Source organism: Echiichthys vipera (genome assembly GCF_963691815.1).
Source record: "Echiichthys vipera genome assembly, chromosome: 5".
NCBI lineage: Eukaryota > Metazoa > Chordata > Actinopteri > Perciformes > Trachinidae > Echiichthys > Echiichthys vipera.
Genome location: NC_139830.1, coordinates 26,119,060 through 26,136,380, shown reverse-complemented (window position 1 = coordinate 26,136,380; position 17,321 = coordinate 26,119,060). Strand labels below are relative to the sequence as shown.

Here is a 17,321-nt window from a genome sequence, read left to right as displayed (position 1 = left end):
GTGGTCATAGTGCGTAACACACTTCATAGTTTTATTTTTAATGTGTTTAACCCATAAGAAACCTATTGGGTTCTAATTTGACAATAGTGGAATGCAATTTAAATGATTCACTGTGAGATGGTTGTAAACACCAGCTGTGACCAACAGAGAGATTAGAATGAGAAAGAAAAAAGTGCAGGCACTCAGGTGGATTTGAAGGAGTTAAAAACTGCATTATTTAAGTGGGTAAAACTAAAACAAAATAAACACCAACTGTACCGACTATAATAGGGGTTTTAAACAGCGCTACTGGGATCCTGTTGTTAGAGAGATTAGAAAGTTTGAATCTCTCTAGTCTCTGAATCCTTGACTTTGCTCTTATTCCAAATGTCAGTATTTTACTGTTTGTGACTATTTCTGTTCTGATCACTTCTTTTGACCATAGACTGTATGGTTTTGTAACTGTATTTTAAAAGCACTCACCTTTTGGCAGTGGGTCTATGTTATCAGGTCTCTACAATATTAATACAAATATGATTTGTTCCAACATAACCATTTGTCCTTAATAGTCTGAATGTATTTACAAATACATGAGTAATCAGTATTCATATACACTTCATCTCTTCACTGTCATATGAATCAGCTGGTCTGATTGCGTTAGTTTGGCAACTGTAGACGTGAAGGTACCGGAAACATACATATTATCATGTTTGCATTGGCGCTACCTTGGTGAATGTTACTGTTGCAGTTCTTCACAGTGACCACGCGAGGGCAGTAAACACGCGAGAATTAAGTTTGGATCAACAGTCATCTCCAGCGTTTTCTCTCCACACATCCATGCTTTTTACAGAAATAAATTACACAGCCTCAGGTATATAGAAACTAGAAAAATTTTTTTTTACAGCATAGCGTTAGCCTATGTTACCGTAAAACAGAAAAATGTAACAGTAGATTCAATTCCCTTTTTGGCAACAGCTTTAATTCAATTGGACGACTTCGGTGTTTGATTTTTCTGATTGGCTGCACTAAAAACAAGCATATCTTACAACAACGCTTAGTAATAAACACGTTGGCGGTAAACTCGCTAAAAGCTTCAATGTTATTTTCATATCCTTACGACTATTTAGACGGCCTCGTGAGATATTTTTTTAGTATATCACTAAACTACTTTTGAGCCGAGTAAATAACCACCAATCGGAAGCCACGCTCCCGCGTGTTGCTAGGCAGATTATGTTAATATATGCAATGCAGCCATCTCTGCAGCTACCATTCTGAGGTAAGAACAACTTGTGCGCTTTCCACTTAATGTAAGAAAACTAGGATTTGCTTCACGGCTCCGTCTGTAGCTCGACTGTTCGGCCGTCTTTCTGTTCATATACATTACATATGCGGGCTGTTTTAGAGCTTTTGCACTGGTAGAAGAGATGTGTTTTTTCTGTAGGTCTCTTCAGATATGGTTGTTGTTGTTAGTCCCACCCAAAATGGAGCCCGTTCTTCCTTGTTCACTACACTTGAAGGGCTGGGCTCAACTAGAACGGGGGGACGGGTGGATCTATCTAAATAATTCGGGCTTTTACGGCTTCAAAACCACTTGTGTTAGAGATAGCAGGATGCGGTCCACGTCCTGGGGCCTGACAAGTAATGTTTAGCCCCCAGGTTGGCCTTACACCGGGACTATATGGCCGTAATGCTGATGTTGCGGTGCAGTAAATGCCCGGGTTTCTATCGCGCTGGTTTGTGTGGTATGGTCCAGTTGGGACCGAGAACCTGCGGGGTTAAAATAGGGGGGATTGGATTTATTATTGATTATACCAACTAGGTTTCTGAATTAGTTTACGCAGTGGTGGTTTTTTCACGGGGGGCTTTTGTGCCGACTTACGGTTGCATTTAGACACCGTTTACCGGGCGGCCTCGTGAGCAAACGTTAAGTGCGTTTTCCCTCGTACCCCCGCTGAGAGTCTGTGTGACCGCTCTGAACATGAAGTGACATGCTGCTTTATTTTGGCGTGCAAGTCCTGTCAAGTGTGTGTCAGCCGAGCATAACTGTGTGAGGAGACCCACAGACCTGTGTTGCAGATGATAACACGTGGGGTTGAATCCAGTGTCCCTGTCCTCAGACCTGCTGCTGCTGCTGCTGCAGTGCCTCAGTGTTGCTGCCCAACAGCTTTTCTGTGTCCAGTGAATAATATGACTTGCTCCATCACCCATTCATGTGAATTCTTCACACCATATGTACATTATCTCATAATATTGTGCCATTATTTTTGAGATGATGATAATGATGATATTGATATAATGATAATAATGATGATGAGCTGATTTAATCCAGCCATCTGTATTTTTCTTTGTATTAGCCCTTATTTCAATGTTGCATTATTATTATAATTATTTTTAAAATCACCCATAATCCTCCTGTCTGTGTGTATTACAGGCGTCCCTGGCTGCCTCAAGAGTGAAGTGATAGGTGACGTGGTTGGCGACAGGCCTGGCACCGTGCTGCCATGGAGACCAAGCAGGAACCCTCCGCTGTGTGGAGTCAGACTTCTAACAATGATCCAGGCAACAGCACACAGGTCTGCACTGCTGCATTAGAGACTAAGTGCTGCATTAGAGTCATAAGCAATAAAAAAGGATACAGCACACTTGGTACATCACAGGACAATTTAAGCATCTCACAATTGGCCTGTCAAACACCTGATACCCCCCACTGACCATAGTCGCTAAATCCCATAATTCACCATCCATTTTCATAGTTTTTAGTTTATATAATATAGTGGTTTCTTACCCTGCAAAAGGGTCAAATAATAACCAATCAACAAACAATAATGTGTTCAACACTCACGTAGACTATGCTAACTGTTGGATTATTTTGGGGGTGAGTCACAGTAAGGCTACATCCACACTACTACGTTTTCCTTTGAAAAAGCACATCGTTTGCTTTGTTTACACCTCGCATCCACACTACTTTGGCTTTTCCGACTCTCTAAAACGGGGACATTTGTAAATGCTGCTGAGCCCGTTTCAGTTGGAAAACTGTGGGGTTGCATTTTAGTTTGGGTGGGCTGAAAACTAGGACCTTTGGTAACAAAGACACAGAAACCCATGTCAGTCAGTATTATCAGCCAGGTAAGCCAACATACCTTTGTCATGACTGCCTCTGGCGATGGATAATGCTCCCGGTTACTGCTTTTATTTCTTGTACGGTACTAAAATGCTTGTGAGGAGGGATAGGATGGAGTTTTTGTTTTGAAACTCTGTCTTAGAATAAAGAGGTAATAGTGTGGATGTAGCCTCAGACAGTGTAACGATGCTGCAGGCGGTTAACAGCCTTAGTGTATTGTGCACACATATTTCAGGTGCATTTTGAAGGCGGCACAGTGGCCCAGATAGTGTACAGCGGTGATCAGGCGGACCGAGGACAGCAGCAGGTGGTTTATACAGCAGACGGGAACTCGTATACCTCTGTAGAGTCTGCAGAGCACACACTGGTTTACATTCACCCTGCAGACGGCACTCAGGTAATAACGGATCTCATTTACAGATATTTTTATTAAATTATATTCATAGCATGCACTTGCCCTGTAAGGCACGCTCACCCCTCTGTGTTAAACTTCTCTTTCAGACTGTATTTGCTGATCAGCCACAGGTGGCTTACATTCAGCAGGATGGTACAACACAACAGGTATGTTTACCAGCTATTGTACTGTCATTTTCTAACTGTGTACCACCTAGTTGTTATTGAACCTTAAAGTGACGTAATCTCATTCGTAGGTCACAGTTTTGCTGCCGAGTGGACAGAACATGAATGCTGCCAATCTGCATGTTCTCAGTAATGTAGCAGAGGCTCCGCAAGCTATCCTGGAGCCAGTGTCCCAGGTGAGGACGCATTGTTTGTGCTGTTTACCTTTCTAAGCTTGTGGATAGAATTGGTCTTTTCTCATTTTAACAACAATTTAGATTTCAAATAAAAAAATTGCTGAAATTTGATAATCGTGACACGGCTAATTTTAACACACATTATGACATATAGCAGGAAAACGTAAGGGAACATGAGCACAAATTTCTTCAACACCTTTACACAATGATAACAAAAACCTTGTTATTTTGTTTTTACAGCAGGTAAATGGTCAAACTCAGTGCACTTCATAAGTCATGTACTTGTTCACACAGCATAATAGCAAATAATTGTGTAAATAATGTAGTTGTATAAAAACTATTCAAGGATACACTATTTTTTTTAAGTGAGCAAGTCTAAAGATGAGAAATTGTTAGTGTTTCCCACATGAAGATGAATTGAATGTCAAATCAAACCCACACAGGAACAGCTGTCTGTGTCTAATTCGCTCCCCTCCATGGCTGACATCGCGGACCCCCCCACCAGTCCCCTGGGGGCCACAGACTCCACAGATGATTCTGACGAAGACGAGGATGAAGATTCTGACATGGATGACTGGGAACCTCGTCAGCCTCAATCATTCAACCCTCACAGCCTGTGTGAGTGACATCCTCCACAGTCGGACCACAGTCGGACCACAGTCGTCTGGTCTGTCAGGAGCCGCCTGTGTAGGGAAGACGGCAGAGGATGTTTAAAGACACTCAGCTCACTGTTTTAGCATTGAGCTGCCAGTAGGGTTTAACCGCATTTCCTAGTAAATAAAACACTTAACAGTAAAGTTGTAATTTAGAACATACAAAAACCAAAATAAACTGTAAAAGCCCTTTGGCTGGCCTTCTGATCTAGTTCTGCATTACAAAAATGTTTTTAATTTCAATTCAATTTCAGTTAAATTTTATTTATAGTGCCAAATCATAACAAAAGTTATCTCAGGACACTTTCGGACTAGGGTTTTTCCTGATAAGCAATTTAATCTGATGTTTTCTAATTTTCTTTCAAGTCACAAATCTGCCAAATTAAAAATTCTTTCAGAACAAGAATTAAGGACATTTACTCTTGTACTGTACTTAAGTACAGTTTTGCAAACTTGAGTATTTTTTATTTTATGCTACTTTATACTGCAACTCCGTTATATTTTCCAGGCACTTAAATGTGTTATTTAATTACTTTTTACATACAAACACATGATATGATGTAGTGCTTTACTGCTAATCTACCTAGCAGCATTCAAAATATTTCAAATTGGCTCCATATTGACAAACTACTTTTGAAATGTTCTTACATGTACAGTATTTAAATAATAAACTATTCTATAATATCATGACACTTTGAAAATAGCTATCCCGCACAATGGGTTCTTTTACTTTTAATAATCCAAGTATATTTTGCTGATAATACTCAAATACTATTTTGAAATCAGGACTTTTCCTTGTAAAGGAGTATTTTTATACTCAGGCATTTCTGCTTTTACTTAAATAAAGGATTTGAGTACTTATCCACCTCTGAGAACCATGGGGATGATTGTAGCTCCTTGAACATTATGTCCTGTGATTTACCTTAGAGTAAAACAACACAAATTAGACCTCATTCATTTTATATATCTATTGTGGTAGTTTGTGTCTAATTGACCTCTTTCTTGTGGCTTCTTAGGGTGTGAGGAGTGTAATAATGCCAACTCCTCTGTGTGTCTGAAGCACGGCCCTTTGCACCCCATTCCTAACCGTCCCGTGATGTCCAAGGCCCGGGCCAGCCTGCCTCTGGTCCTCTACATCGATCGCTTCCTGGGCGGGGTGTTCTCTAAGAGACGCATCCCAAAGCGCACACAGTTTGGTCCTGTGGAGGGACCCCTGGTTACTCAGAGTGAACTGCATGACCACTATCTTCATCTGAAAGTAAATCAGCACTGCAAGACCAAATTCTTCAAAGAAGTTTAAGTCAAAAGTAACTGGACTTGGTTATTTGTCTAGGAAGACGTTTCACCTCTCATCCAAGAGGCTTCATCAGTTCATGTACGCATCTGACCAGGCTGGGACTGGGTCTCTCTGACCATCTGACCAGACTGGGACTGGGTCTCTCTGACCATCTGACCAGACTGGGACTGGGTCTCTCTGACCATCTGACCAGTCTGGGACTGGGTCTCTCTGACCATCTGACCAGACTGGGACTGGGTCTCTCTGACCATCTGACCAGACTGGGACTGGGTCTCTCTGACCATCTGACCAGACTGGGACTGGGTCTCTCTGACCAGGCTGGGACTGATTCTCTCACCAGGCTGGGACTGTGTTTCTCTGACAATCTGATCAGGCTGGGACTGGGTCTCTCTGACCAGGCTGGGACTGGGTCTCTCTGACCAGGCTGGGACTGATTCTCTCACCAGGCTGGGACTGTGTTTCTCTGACAATCTGATCAGGCTGGGACTGGGTCTCTCTGACCAGGCTGGGACTGGGTCTCTCTGACCAGGCTGGGACTGGGTCTCTCTGACCAGGCTGGGACTGGGTCTCTCTGACCAGGCTGGGACTGGGTCTCTCTGACCAGGCTGGGACTGATTCTCTCACCAGGCTGTGACTGGTCAGATGCGTAAAAGAACTGATGAAGCCTCTTGGATGAGAGGTGAAATTTTCCCTAGACAATGTCCATTTGCTTTTGACTTAAACTTCTTTTGGGAGAAGACCAAATTCTGTTTGATTGCTATTGAGCTGTCTTTAGTTGTGCAGTTCTTATTCAGGTATTGGAGTGAAATGTTCAAAGCACTCATCTCCTGCAATACTCTGTATTGAGAAGAGTATCTTTGCCTTGTTTGTTCAACATGACATTCTGATATTGGGTTGGATTCCTCTTGGCCAGCTTGTCTCTGTATCATGTGAGTGTTGTTTTGAAAAAAGTAACCACAGAGTTGTGAGTTAAGTAAGAACTGAGGAAACCATTGTGTGCATAGAAGCAATCTAAGGTTAAACTCTCCCGGTCTGATCTCTGATCTGCTCTTTGTTGTCTTAGCTGTGCATGCTGGATGCAGAGAAAGATGGAGAGAAGTCTGAAGACATGTGGCTGGACCTTTCCGATGAGGACAGCTGTAACTGGATGATGTTTGTGAGACCTGCTCAAAACCACCTGGAGCAGAACCTGGTGGCCTACCAGTACGGCTCAGAGATATTTTACACGTCCATCAAGAACATCCAACCCAAACAAGAGCTCAAGGTCAGTCCATTGTACTACAGTTTGTAAGTTGGGTTGCACTGTACGTTATCCGCTCAGCCCCAAACAGCAGACAGGCAAAGATAATGACTGACTGGTGAGGAAAGTCAGTTCTGTTCAGTCAAAAGTCAGATATCTAGTAACTTAAGAGCCAGCAGCTGTGTGTAAGCTCTCTCTCTCTCTCTCTCTCTCTCTCTCTCTCTCTCTCTCTCTCTCTCTCTCTCTCTCTCTCTCTCTCTCTCTCTCTCTCTCTCTCTCTCTCTCTCTCTCTCTCTCTCTCTCTCTCTCTCTCTCTCTCTCTCTCTCTCTCTCTCTCTTTCACACACTCACTCACCATACAACTGAAAGGTAACAAAAAGGTTGTAGGATTGGGTGAGCATACAACCTTATTTGACAGCTTGTGCTAAATAACAACAGTGACATCAAGTGGTGAAACCATTCACTAAAATATAATAGGGTAATATTTTAGCCTTACTAACGAACAAACTCAAAATGATAGTCTACACTTGCAAAAAGTTATCGTGGTGCCAGACACACATGGGAAGGACTCAGGTCCCTGTTACATGGAAAATTGGTAGTCCTCTGTATCTTCACATGTGGACAACGAAAGCATGAGTATAAAGCAAGCAAAAAGGCCGGTCGCTCATCGCTTCTCCAAGTTATCTCACCTTTCAAAGCGATGAGCCAACTGCTATTTTATGGAGGAGAGTGAATAAGTCCCAGTAAATAAAGTATATCTGAATAGGCCATAGTCATTTGTGTTTTTAATGTCCACAGGTGTGGTATGCAGCATCATATGCAGAGTTTGTCAATCAGAAGATCCACAGTGTTACAGAAGAAGAGAGAAAAGGTAAGTGTCTGCACTTGATACTTACTTTGCTTAATAGCAACACATATCTCGGCTGTGCAAAGATATCATGTGTCCTGTTACAAACTGGTACAGCAGTAGCAGGCGTTGGTAGTGGTTGTTCCCTGGTCCTCACGTTCTGTTGTTCCTCCAGTGCTCCGGGAACAAGAGAAAAACTGGCCTTGTTATGAGTGTAACCGCCGTTTTGTGAGTTCTGAACAACTGCAGCAACATCTTAACATGCATGACGACAAGATAAATGCTGTAACACGGTAACACTTTTTTTGATCAACTTATTTTACATTTTGTCTTTCATTTCTATCGCATTAAAGCCCAAATGACCTCTCCACTGTTTCTGTTCTCACTCAGATCCAGAGGTCGGGGTCGAGGAAGAGGCAGGAGGAGATTTGGGACAGGCAGAAGACCGGGACGACCACCGAAATTTATACGTTTGGATTCTCAAGTAGATGGCAGCGGGGACAAGACAACAGTAAGGAACACATTAACAAGTGATATGTTGATTCATCGATTAGTTGATTAGCTCTAAGGAACTGGCTTGGTTTTTCTCATTTTAATCAGGAGATGCTAGAATTGACAGAGAAGCCGCTGGAGGAGCAAGCAGAAGGAGCTCAGAACGGGCTGAAGGGAGGAGAGGTGGAGTCGGAGACAGAGGCTGGGACGGAGGCAGAAAGCCAGCTCATACCTCCTACTGGGGAACCGGTCTCAGAGTCCCTCACTCCGCCATCCAACACAGACCTGCCAGTTCCACTGAAGGAGGACCCGGCACAGAGCAGCCAATCAGAAGTCCAACTCACATCTCAGGATATGCGCCGTGCCAAGAGGATACGGGTAAGACTGCTGTGTTCACTGAAATGCAACATTGTTTTAGTTTGTGTTGTCATAGTGGCCGTGCTTTCCTTTACAACACATATGTCTCTCTTCCTCAATGCGTGCTTCCTTCAAAGATGGATGTACAGGTAGGTTGGACCTGGAGAATGATGGAAAAATGTTTGGTTCTTTTTTTGTTATTTCCCATGGTTTATATGGCTTTTCAGGATATGCTCCCTCCTGCACACTACATTGAATCAATCAGCCTCTTCTCATGTCACAGCAGATCCATGTCATTAAACACGTTGGGGTTTTCTACAAGTTCTTCCTTTCTCTCTCTTTTCCATCTCAGAATGCAGCGCTGCAGAACCTCTTCATCAGGAAGAGTTTCCGTCCTTTTAAATGCACCCACTGTGGCAAGGCCTTTAGGGACAAAGACAAGCTGGATCAGCACCTGCGGGTCCACGGTCGGGACGCTTACGCCTTTTCCTGCCACATTTGCAGCAAGAGCTTCATGAGTGACTCGGCCCTGGAGGACCATCTGCTGGTGCACACTGAGAACCGCTCCTACTCTTGTCTCTTATGCCCAGAGAATTTTGAAAGGCTGGAGCTGCTTAAAGACCACGTAGGGGTGCATGCTGTGGAGGGCTGCTTCACCTGTCCTTCCTGCAAGAAGACATTTACTGACTTCATCCAGGTTAGTCATGACTTCCAAGCAAGAGGAATTCTCTGGTTTAAAATGGTAAATTGACACATTTACTCAGTTTTTTTAGACTGATAAATGTTGTCTTCCTTAGGTGAAGAAGCATATCCGCTGCTTCCACTCAGAGAAGATCTTCCAGTGCCCAGACTGTGAAAAGGCCTTCTGCCGACCAGACAAGCTGCGTTTGCACATGTTACGCCACTCTGACCGCAAGGACTTCCTCTGCTCAACATGTGGCAAACAATTCAAGGTGAGATGAACAGACAGAACTGAAAGATACCAGTTAGTGTTAATTTCTAGACATCTGAGTTCTTATGTGACAATTCATTTCCTGTGGCATTAAGAGAAAAGATAAGCTGCGGGAGCACATGCAGCGCATGCACAATCCCGACAGAGAGGCCAAGAAGGCTGACCGAATCCACCGCTCCAAAACCCTGAAACTGAAGGTGCCCACCACCGACTTTGAGAGCTTCATGTTCAAATGCAGAGTGTGCATGATGGGATTCAGGCGCAGAGGAATGCTGGTGAGCAGTAACTCACAGTAAGCTTTTTTTAGAAATTTGTTGATAATGAATTCCAGTACACTTATCTTTTATTTTTCTGGTTACAGGTCAATCATCTGTCCAAGCGTCATCCAGAGATGCGTATTGATGATGTGCCTGAGCTCACGCTGCCAATTATCAAGCCCAACAGGGACTACTTCTGCCAGTACTGTGACAAGGTTCGTTTTCCCGTCCTGCCATGTGTCAGTGAGTTTTGGAGAAGACTTGTCTTTCTTATTGTGTTCAAGGGCCTTCAATCAAATCAAGTTTATCTATATAGCATATCTATCTATATTTCCTTAAAAAATACAAAGAAAAAATAAAGATCAGAAGGTATTACATGTATAAAAACATACAAGAAGAAGGTATTTCAGTGAAAAGGAAATAAGATAAGAAGTTATTATTGGTATTAATAAAATAAAGGTAATAACATAATTACAGTGATTATTAAATAAAAGTCTTACCACACACTTTAAACCTAACTAAAAGCTTGGGAAAGAAGGAAAGAAGACACTTAGTTTATGTGGTAGAGAATTCCAGAGAGTAGGACCATAATGAGTTTATTTAAGGTGTAGTGAGGGTTTCCTCACTTTTACTCGAATCAAACACTCAAATGTCCGCTTCACCTCAGACCCTGAACCTGAGGTTTCAGTATGATACTAATAACTTGATGTGATGGATCTCTGTGAAGGTGTATAAGAGTGCCAGTAAGAGGAAAGCACACATACTGAAGAACCACCCCGGGGCAGAATTGCCTCCCAGCATCCGAAAGTTGCGTCCGGCTGCTCCTGGTGAGCCAGACCCCATGCTGAGCACACACACACAGCTGACCGGCACCATCGCCACTGCACCGGTCTGTTGCCCACACTGTGCCAAACAGTACAGCAGCAAGGTTAGTATAAAGCTCTGTCAAAGACATTATAAATATTTCTACATAGATGGACTTGAGCTCTGTGTGGTGTCTTGGACAGTTCCAGACCCCAACTGATAAAATTCTGTGTGCTTGTATCCCAGACTAAGATGGTTCAGCACATCAGAAAGAAGCATCCAGAGTTTGCCCAACTCGCCAACACCATCCAGGCTCCTCTGACTACAGCTGTCATCAGTAGTGCTCCAGCAGTCATCAGTGCAGACGGTACCACAGCCGAGGCTGTAGTGGTAAGAAAGAGTTACAAGCATGCATGTTGAGCACCAACGCTGAGTTGATTTCTGAAAATGAGTATTTACATAGACAAAACCAGGGGTAATATCAAAGAACAAAGCTACATGGGGCAGTAGAAGACATAAAGAAAGAAGGAAAGGCCAACTAATATACACAAGCTGTTAAAAGTTTCTGATTTTATTTTCTCCACAGACCACAGATTTGCTGACCCAGGCCATGACGGAGCTTTCTCAAACACTGACCACAGACTACCGCACAGCACAGGGAGACTACCAGAGGATCCAGTACATCCCAGTGTCTCAGGCAGGAGGCAACCTCTCCCAACCGCAACACATTCAGCTGCAGGTGGTGCAGGTGGCTCCGGTAAGAACTCAGATCTGAACTCAGATCTAGATTGGTTTTTTAAACTTCTATGTATCCTTTAAAAGCTGACTGAGGATTTCAACAGCATCCTGCTGGAGAATCACAATTATACACTGGTATAAACACAACTTCACAAGCTGAATGTAGAAGTTTTTAAAGTTGTAATCCATAAGAATTGCGATACGTTGTTTCTAGTGGCCGCTTTGGTGGTCAGCAAGCTTCGTACAGATGCTTAAAATCCTTGAAAACGTTTGGATTTCAATGTTGTGTTTGGTTTGAAAAGTGCTTGAATTTTGGAGAAAGCATTTCTTTCAGAGAACAGATAGCTATAGAATAGGAATTTATTTTTATTTCTTATCCTACAAAACACAATTTTAGTTGTTATAATATAATAATACTCTTTTAACATGATTAAAAAAGTAAAATAATAATTTTCGATATGTATGTAATTTACCACCAAACCGATCAGTGTCGACTGTATGACGGCTGTAGATTGGCAGCTCTCACCTGTGCGTTGCAGCGTGATGCCTTCATGGTCCACACTGATAGGAGCTCCAAAGAACAAGAAGGGGAACAACATAAAAAGTGTCACTAATTGTGCAGTACATTTGATTTTAGCGCAGGAAAGACGCCACAGACGCTCAGATAATATTTCTCAGCAATATCTGCAAATACAGGTGCTTTCATAAGTGGGTCATATGCTCAGTCACCATTGTTTTCACTCACTCTTTGATAGAGACAATTTACTAGATGAAAATCTTACGGACTACTAGTAAAACCTTTTAAATTGAACTAAAACCATCAGTCGGTTAATCAATTATCAAAAAATTAATTTTCTGGTAACAAATTCTTTAAGTCGATTGCTGACAATAGATTGTTCCAGCTCCTCAAATGTGCTGCTTTTCTCTGTTTCCTATCATTGTAAACTAATTATCTTGGAGTCTGGGGGTGCTGGTCGGACAAAACAAACAACTTGACTGTGCGAGCTTGGGCTCTGGGAGTTTATGAGGAACTGTTTTCCCACATTTTTTGTTGTTTTATAAGTATAAGTAGGATTTAAAATAATCACCAGCCACAATGAAAACTTTGGAAAATGACATGGTTGTAATGTAGGTTTTAAACGTTTCAGCAGTTAAACGATCTTTATTTCCTGCTGTATTTTAAAGTAGCCTGTTCTGTGGTGGATGTAAGAAACAGTAACAAGTAGTTATTTTCTCTGATTCACAGGCTTCCTCCCCACATTCCCAGCACCCGACAGTAGATGTGAGCCAGCTGCATGATCCTCATGGCTACAGCCAGCACTCCATCCAGGTACAACACATCCAGGTCAACGAGCCCTCAGGCACTGGACAAGGCGCCACCCAGGTAAATCCTGAATATTCCTAATCTGGATGTCAAGCTTAATAACAGAATACTAAATAATTAGAATATTAAAACTGTTTTTCACGTCACCGGTCAGCCTCTGAGCCCGACCTCCCAGCAAACCAGTCAGGAGCTGAGCCCCACCCAGCTGACCCCTGTGACCTTAGCTCAGAGCCACACCCTTCAGACCAGCAGCACCCAACAGCAGCAGCAGCAGCAGCAGCAGCAGCAGCAGCAGCAGCAGGGGGCCGTACAGCATGCTTACATACCTGGGAACTGGAACTACCGAGGCTACTGTGAGTCACACACATGCTCCCATATGGTCCAGTCAGACCCAGTATGTTTTGGTGGCTCTATACTGCATGATTGCCCCTCAGGTTGATATGGGTTTTTTTTTTGTTTTTTGTTTTTTACTGTGGCAGCGTCTGAGATCCAGATGATGGCTCTACCTCACACGCAATATGTGATAGCTGAGGCCAGCACACCTGTATCTGGAGTCAACAGCAACCAGGTGAAAACGGTGAGTCCCATGTTCTTATAGGTAAGGCGTACACTCATAGATATATCATGCGATCAAAGATGTTTAAAACAAATATCTAAATGTTTGATGTTTAAAAAAAAAACAAAAACCCCCTATGGGCCACATGAATATGAATATCATGAACATGATACTTAAACACATCAGAACACCACAGATACAACAACTATATCATAGGTTGGAGAAGCCATAAGCTTCTTTTAAATGAATCGTAGCATTTTGTATGCTGTGTATTCATATAAACTGTACTTACTGTGACAGGCTTTTCCCTGCGAATCTAACCCTATCTTCAAGGCTTTTTTATTTTACACCAAAACTATTGTGCTTTTTATCAGAAGCTGCTTTGATGCTCTTATACCAATCACACGTTACACATTATACCTACAAGTGTGGAGGTAAGGGAGGAATGACACATTGACTGTGACTTGTTATTTGTGAGGCAAATGTGTGTTTGTAATGAAAACTAGGTTAGTTAAATTACAGAAATTAAATGGACTGGGTGTCCACAGGAGCCTGGATACCTGCCTAGTACTTAACTATATAACTTATAACTAACTTGAAGTTTAATTTCCAGAATTCAAATTATGAAAAAGACACTGTTATTTAATAAAAGGCCAAGGCCAGTGGAGGAAAGGGAGGGATGACAGACTATAATAGTCTATTTTAATATCTTTAGACTAGGACAGTAACTCCGTATAGAGTCAGTTTCTCATTTGGTCACTTTGTTAATAAACCAGCCAGTCAGATGAGACTGGTCAGGAGAAGGGTGAGAAATTATACCAGTTACTAAAATATTGAGGAATTGCCTAATTAGTAAAAATGAACTTTATTCAGTTTTCACATTTTACAGTCAGCACAGGAAGCCCAGAGCAGGTGGTTTTGGCCCAGCATGGCCCAAAAGCCACAGCTGGCTCATGAACATGGCTGATGGGATATTGTGTCCTCTGAGATCCAGGGAAAACCCTTTGTAACTGTTAAGCCAAAATAAGACTTATGTAACTTTTGATCACACAATGTGGCTCCCCCCAACCCGTCAAGACAGACGTCCATCCACCACAGAGCCGTGTGTGTTCGACGTTCCTGCCTGTTAAAGGGAAGGTTTGCGTCACCACTGTTACTGTTGCTGCTGCTCATGGGGATTGTTGAGTCTCTGTAAATCATGAATAAGTCAGAGTGTGGTCTAGAACTACTCTGTACAAAGTGACTTGAGATAACTTTTGCTATGATCTGGCACTGTAAATAAAATTGAACTGAATTCACGTCACATCTGTCTCTTTAATGCGAGCCTGATGCAGTACATTTAAATGTTTCCTCTTCCAGTATTCATGAAAATGTAAAAGGTATTGTTGCTCTGCATACACGTATTTTAGATTTTCTTTCAGTATTGTGCCAGATGTGATGTACATCCTAGACAATAAAGAAAGAAATGAGTAGAAATTTTGAATTTAACATGGTGGCTCTCACCCTTGTCCTGCAGACGCACTACGTTATCTCTGAGGGTCAGACTGAGCTGGAGACCAAACAGACTGTCCCTCAGAGCACAACCCAGGCCCACGCAGAACATCTGGAGCAGCAACCGACCAATCAGCAAGCTACCACGCAGTACATCATCACCACAACCACCAACGGCAGCGGAACTAGTGAAGTTCACATCACAAAACCCTGAACTGTACAGCCGTGAACTCTGCAAACCCAGTGAAGACCCACGGACTGATCCTGCATGTATACCTCAGCAGCTTGTATGCACAATAATGAACAAACACGCAGTCATACGCACATGGATTACACACTCGTGAACATATGAAATTGTGAAATGGGGATGAATTGATGACCAGCACAGTTTTATGTGTCTGGAAAGTGTTACAATGTTGAATGAGATTTATGAGGAAATGAAGTTAATAGAGAGAAAAATACAAAGATTGATTGTGAACAGAATATTTAAACTATACAAAAGTTTTAAAAACACGGCACTGAAAATAATTTTCAGTGAAACTTAAAAACAGGGACATTATATGAAATGCAGCGCAGAATAAAAGTTTGCTAAGCGCAGCATGGTAAGGTCTTACTGTTTGAGCTGCTGGAGTCCGAAGTGATGGAAAGGTTTTGTTGATCAGTCCTTATATAGATTTTAGCGCCCATTTTACATATTTGTACAATAGCAGACGTTTCTTAAAATACAGTATTTGTGAATAAAATCCTGGAAAGAAATACAGAATTGAAAAATATGGATAAATACTGTATAAAACAGTCCTGTGGTTAGCCTTCCAAAGCAGATCATTGTGTGTTTTCCCAACGACGTCTGTGGTATTGTACGTCACCTTATTGTTGCCGATATCTGATGTGATTTGTCTCCATTCATTTCCATTTGCTTTGATGACATCTGTTCTTAGATACATGCAGGATTGTCCCAGTTTTCCCCCAAACCGTCTTCTTTGTGTGTGTTTAAAGTAAAATGCAGAAAAGCAAACAATCAGTTCCACAAGACTCGCTGAATGCTACTGATTTTAATGTGATCGTGCAGCATTTTCAAGGATGCAATCGACCTGAAACTCGATAAGCGTTTACATTTCTGAACGGTAATCATCACATTCATTTGCACGAGTGTGGTTGGATTGATCAGAAATGTGCTTTGTCACTGTAACTACGACCAGAGGAATATACCTTTACACCACTGCAACAAGATGAGAACATTTTCATTCGTTATTTCTCGTCCTTCCCCTGACACTAGACAAATCATCAGTTTTGTTGAGGTTACTTTTGAAACCACCACACTAATGGGTGTGGTTTTATAGAAGCTTAAAGCCAAATACAAAACGTGTTTTCCTCAATCACACACTTTGGAAGTCAAATGAAACAAAGTTCAAAATATTTGGGTATATCAAGTGTTACAATTACATACACATAGAGACACCATCTGTCTTTGCAACTTAGCAGCTTATGAGCTCAACAGGATACAGATCTAAAGTGTGATGAGGGTTTATTCCACTGTATTCATTTATTTATTAATCTACAAAAAATTGCAATAACCTCATTTGGGGTTGGTATTGAAAGGACAATCCACATTCAATGTTTTCCTTCACAGTAAAGTGAGAAAGGAGAATGCAATTCCGAAGGAAAAGTTCAATGAGCAAAACATGTCTGAAGCTGGAACTGATCTTATACGTGTTAAAGTACTTCTGTTTCTTGCATTATAAAATACTTTTAAGTTTGATAAAAGGCTAATATGTTAAGTTAAGACCATTATACAATGCTGTTAATGTGCCCATTATTTATTTTGGTCTATGTAAAATACTGCAGGAATATTATGAGTTTGATAATGTAAAGCGATGATTTTGTCCATGTGTTGAGAAATTAAATTATTTTATATCTCTACAATTATGTCCGCCTCATTATGAGCGTGTTGGCCTCAGGGGAAAGCGGTGCCCAGATAATTTCAAAGCCTCTTTTCAGGTTACATTTTAGGTTAATTGGGGCTTGGATTTGTCTGGCTGTTAGTCTTGCTCTTACTGCTGATGGTACAGTAGCATGGCCTCAGGAAACAGAAACAAGTTCTACAGCCTCTTAAAACTGATTTTACAGGTGTCAGCCTCAGTTAATGATTTAAAATGGTCTCTTCCATTTGTAAACTTCTCTCTTGTAAGGAGTTAAAGGCCGTTTCCAATTAGATCACCATGTGAACAGATTGTTCACAATGTTGATCTAATAATAGCCCGGTTTTAATGTGTGACAGTGATTCAGAAAGAAAGAAACGACTGCTGAAGGGGTTGTTGTTGGCTCCCGGTGTACCTGGGCGGAGCAGGGCTTGTCCTCCGTACAATTGCGATCAGTATGTTCAACACATTCCTTCAAGGATTGAAGGTGGGAAAAGGAAAAAACCACGACCTAAATAAAACATCTTGCAGTAGAACCA

The 17,321-nt window shown here is 41.9% G+C and overlaps 1 protein-coding gene across 3 annotated transcripts; it reads left to right on the top strand.

The window, feature by feature from the left end:
- The first annotated feature begins 1,235 nt into the window (after nucleotides 1-1,235).
- On the top strand, nucleotides 1,236-16,701 carry prdm10 (PR domain containing 10). 3 transcript variants are annotated; one of them, XM_083914407.1, is made up of 23 exons: nucleotides 1,236-1,255; nucleotides 2,411-2,552; nucleotides 3,336-3,497; nucleotides 3,602-3,661; nucleotides 3,751-3,855; nucleotides 4,299-4,473; nucleotides 5,525-5,766; nucleotides 6,869-7,069; nucleotides 7,844-7,916; nucleotides 8,068-8,185; nucleotides 8,283-8,403; nucleotides 8,493-8,762; nucleotides 9,094-9,438; nucleotides 9,539-9,694; nucleotides 9,789-9,968; nucleotides 10,055-10,165; nucleotides 10,678-10,878; nucleotides 11,001-11,144; nucleotides 11,341-11,511; nucleotides 12,739-12,876; nucleotides 12,971-13,169; nucleotides 13,296-13,393; nucleotides 14,889-16,701. In XM_083914407.1, exons 2-23 carry the CDS (start codon nucleotides 2,481-2,483, stop codon nucleotides 15,075-15,077), a joined length of 3,531 nt encoding a protein of 1,176 aa, XP_083770533.1. In that variant the 5' UTR covers nucleotides 1,236-1,255; nucleotides 2,411-2,480; the 3' UTR covers nucleotides 15,078-16,701. The 3 variants fall into 3 exon arrangements, with proteins under 3 accessions (XP_083770533.1, XP_083770532.1, XP_083770534.1); XM_083914406.1 differs by lacking the exon at nucleotides 1,236-1,255 and adding an exon at nucleotides 1,260-1,286; XM_083914408.1 differs by lacking the exons at nucleotides 1,236-1,255; nucleotides 14,889-16,701 and adding exons at nucleotides 1,260-1,286; nucleotides 13,747-13,790.
- The last annotated feature ends 620 nt before the right edge of the window (nucleotides 16,702-17,321 follow it).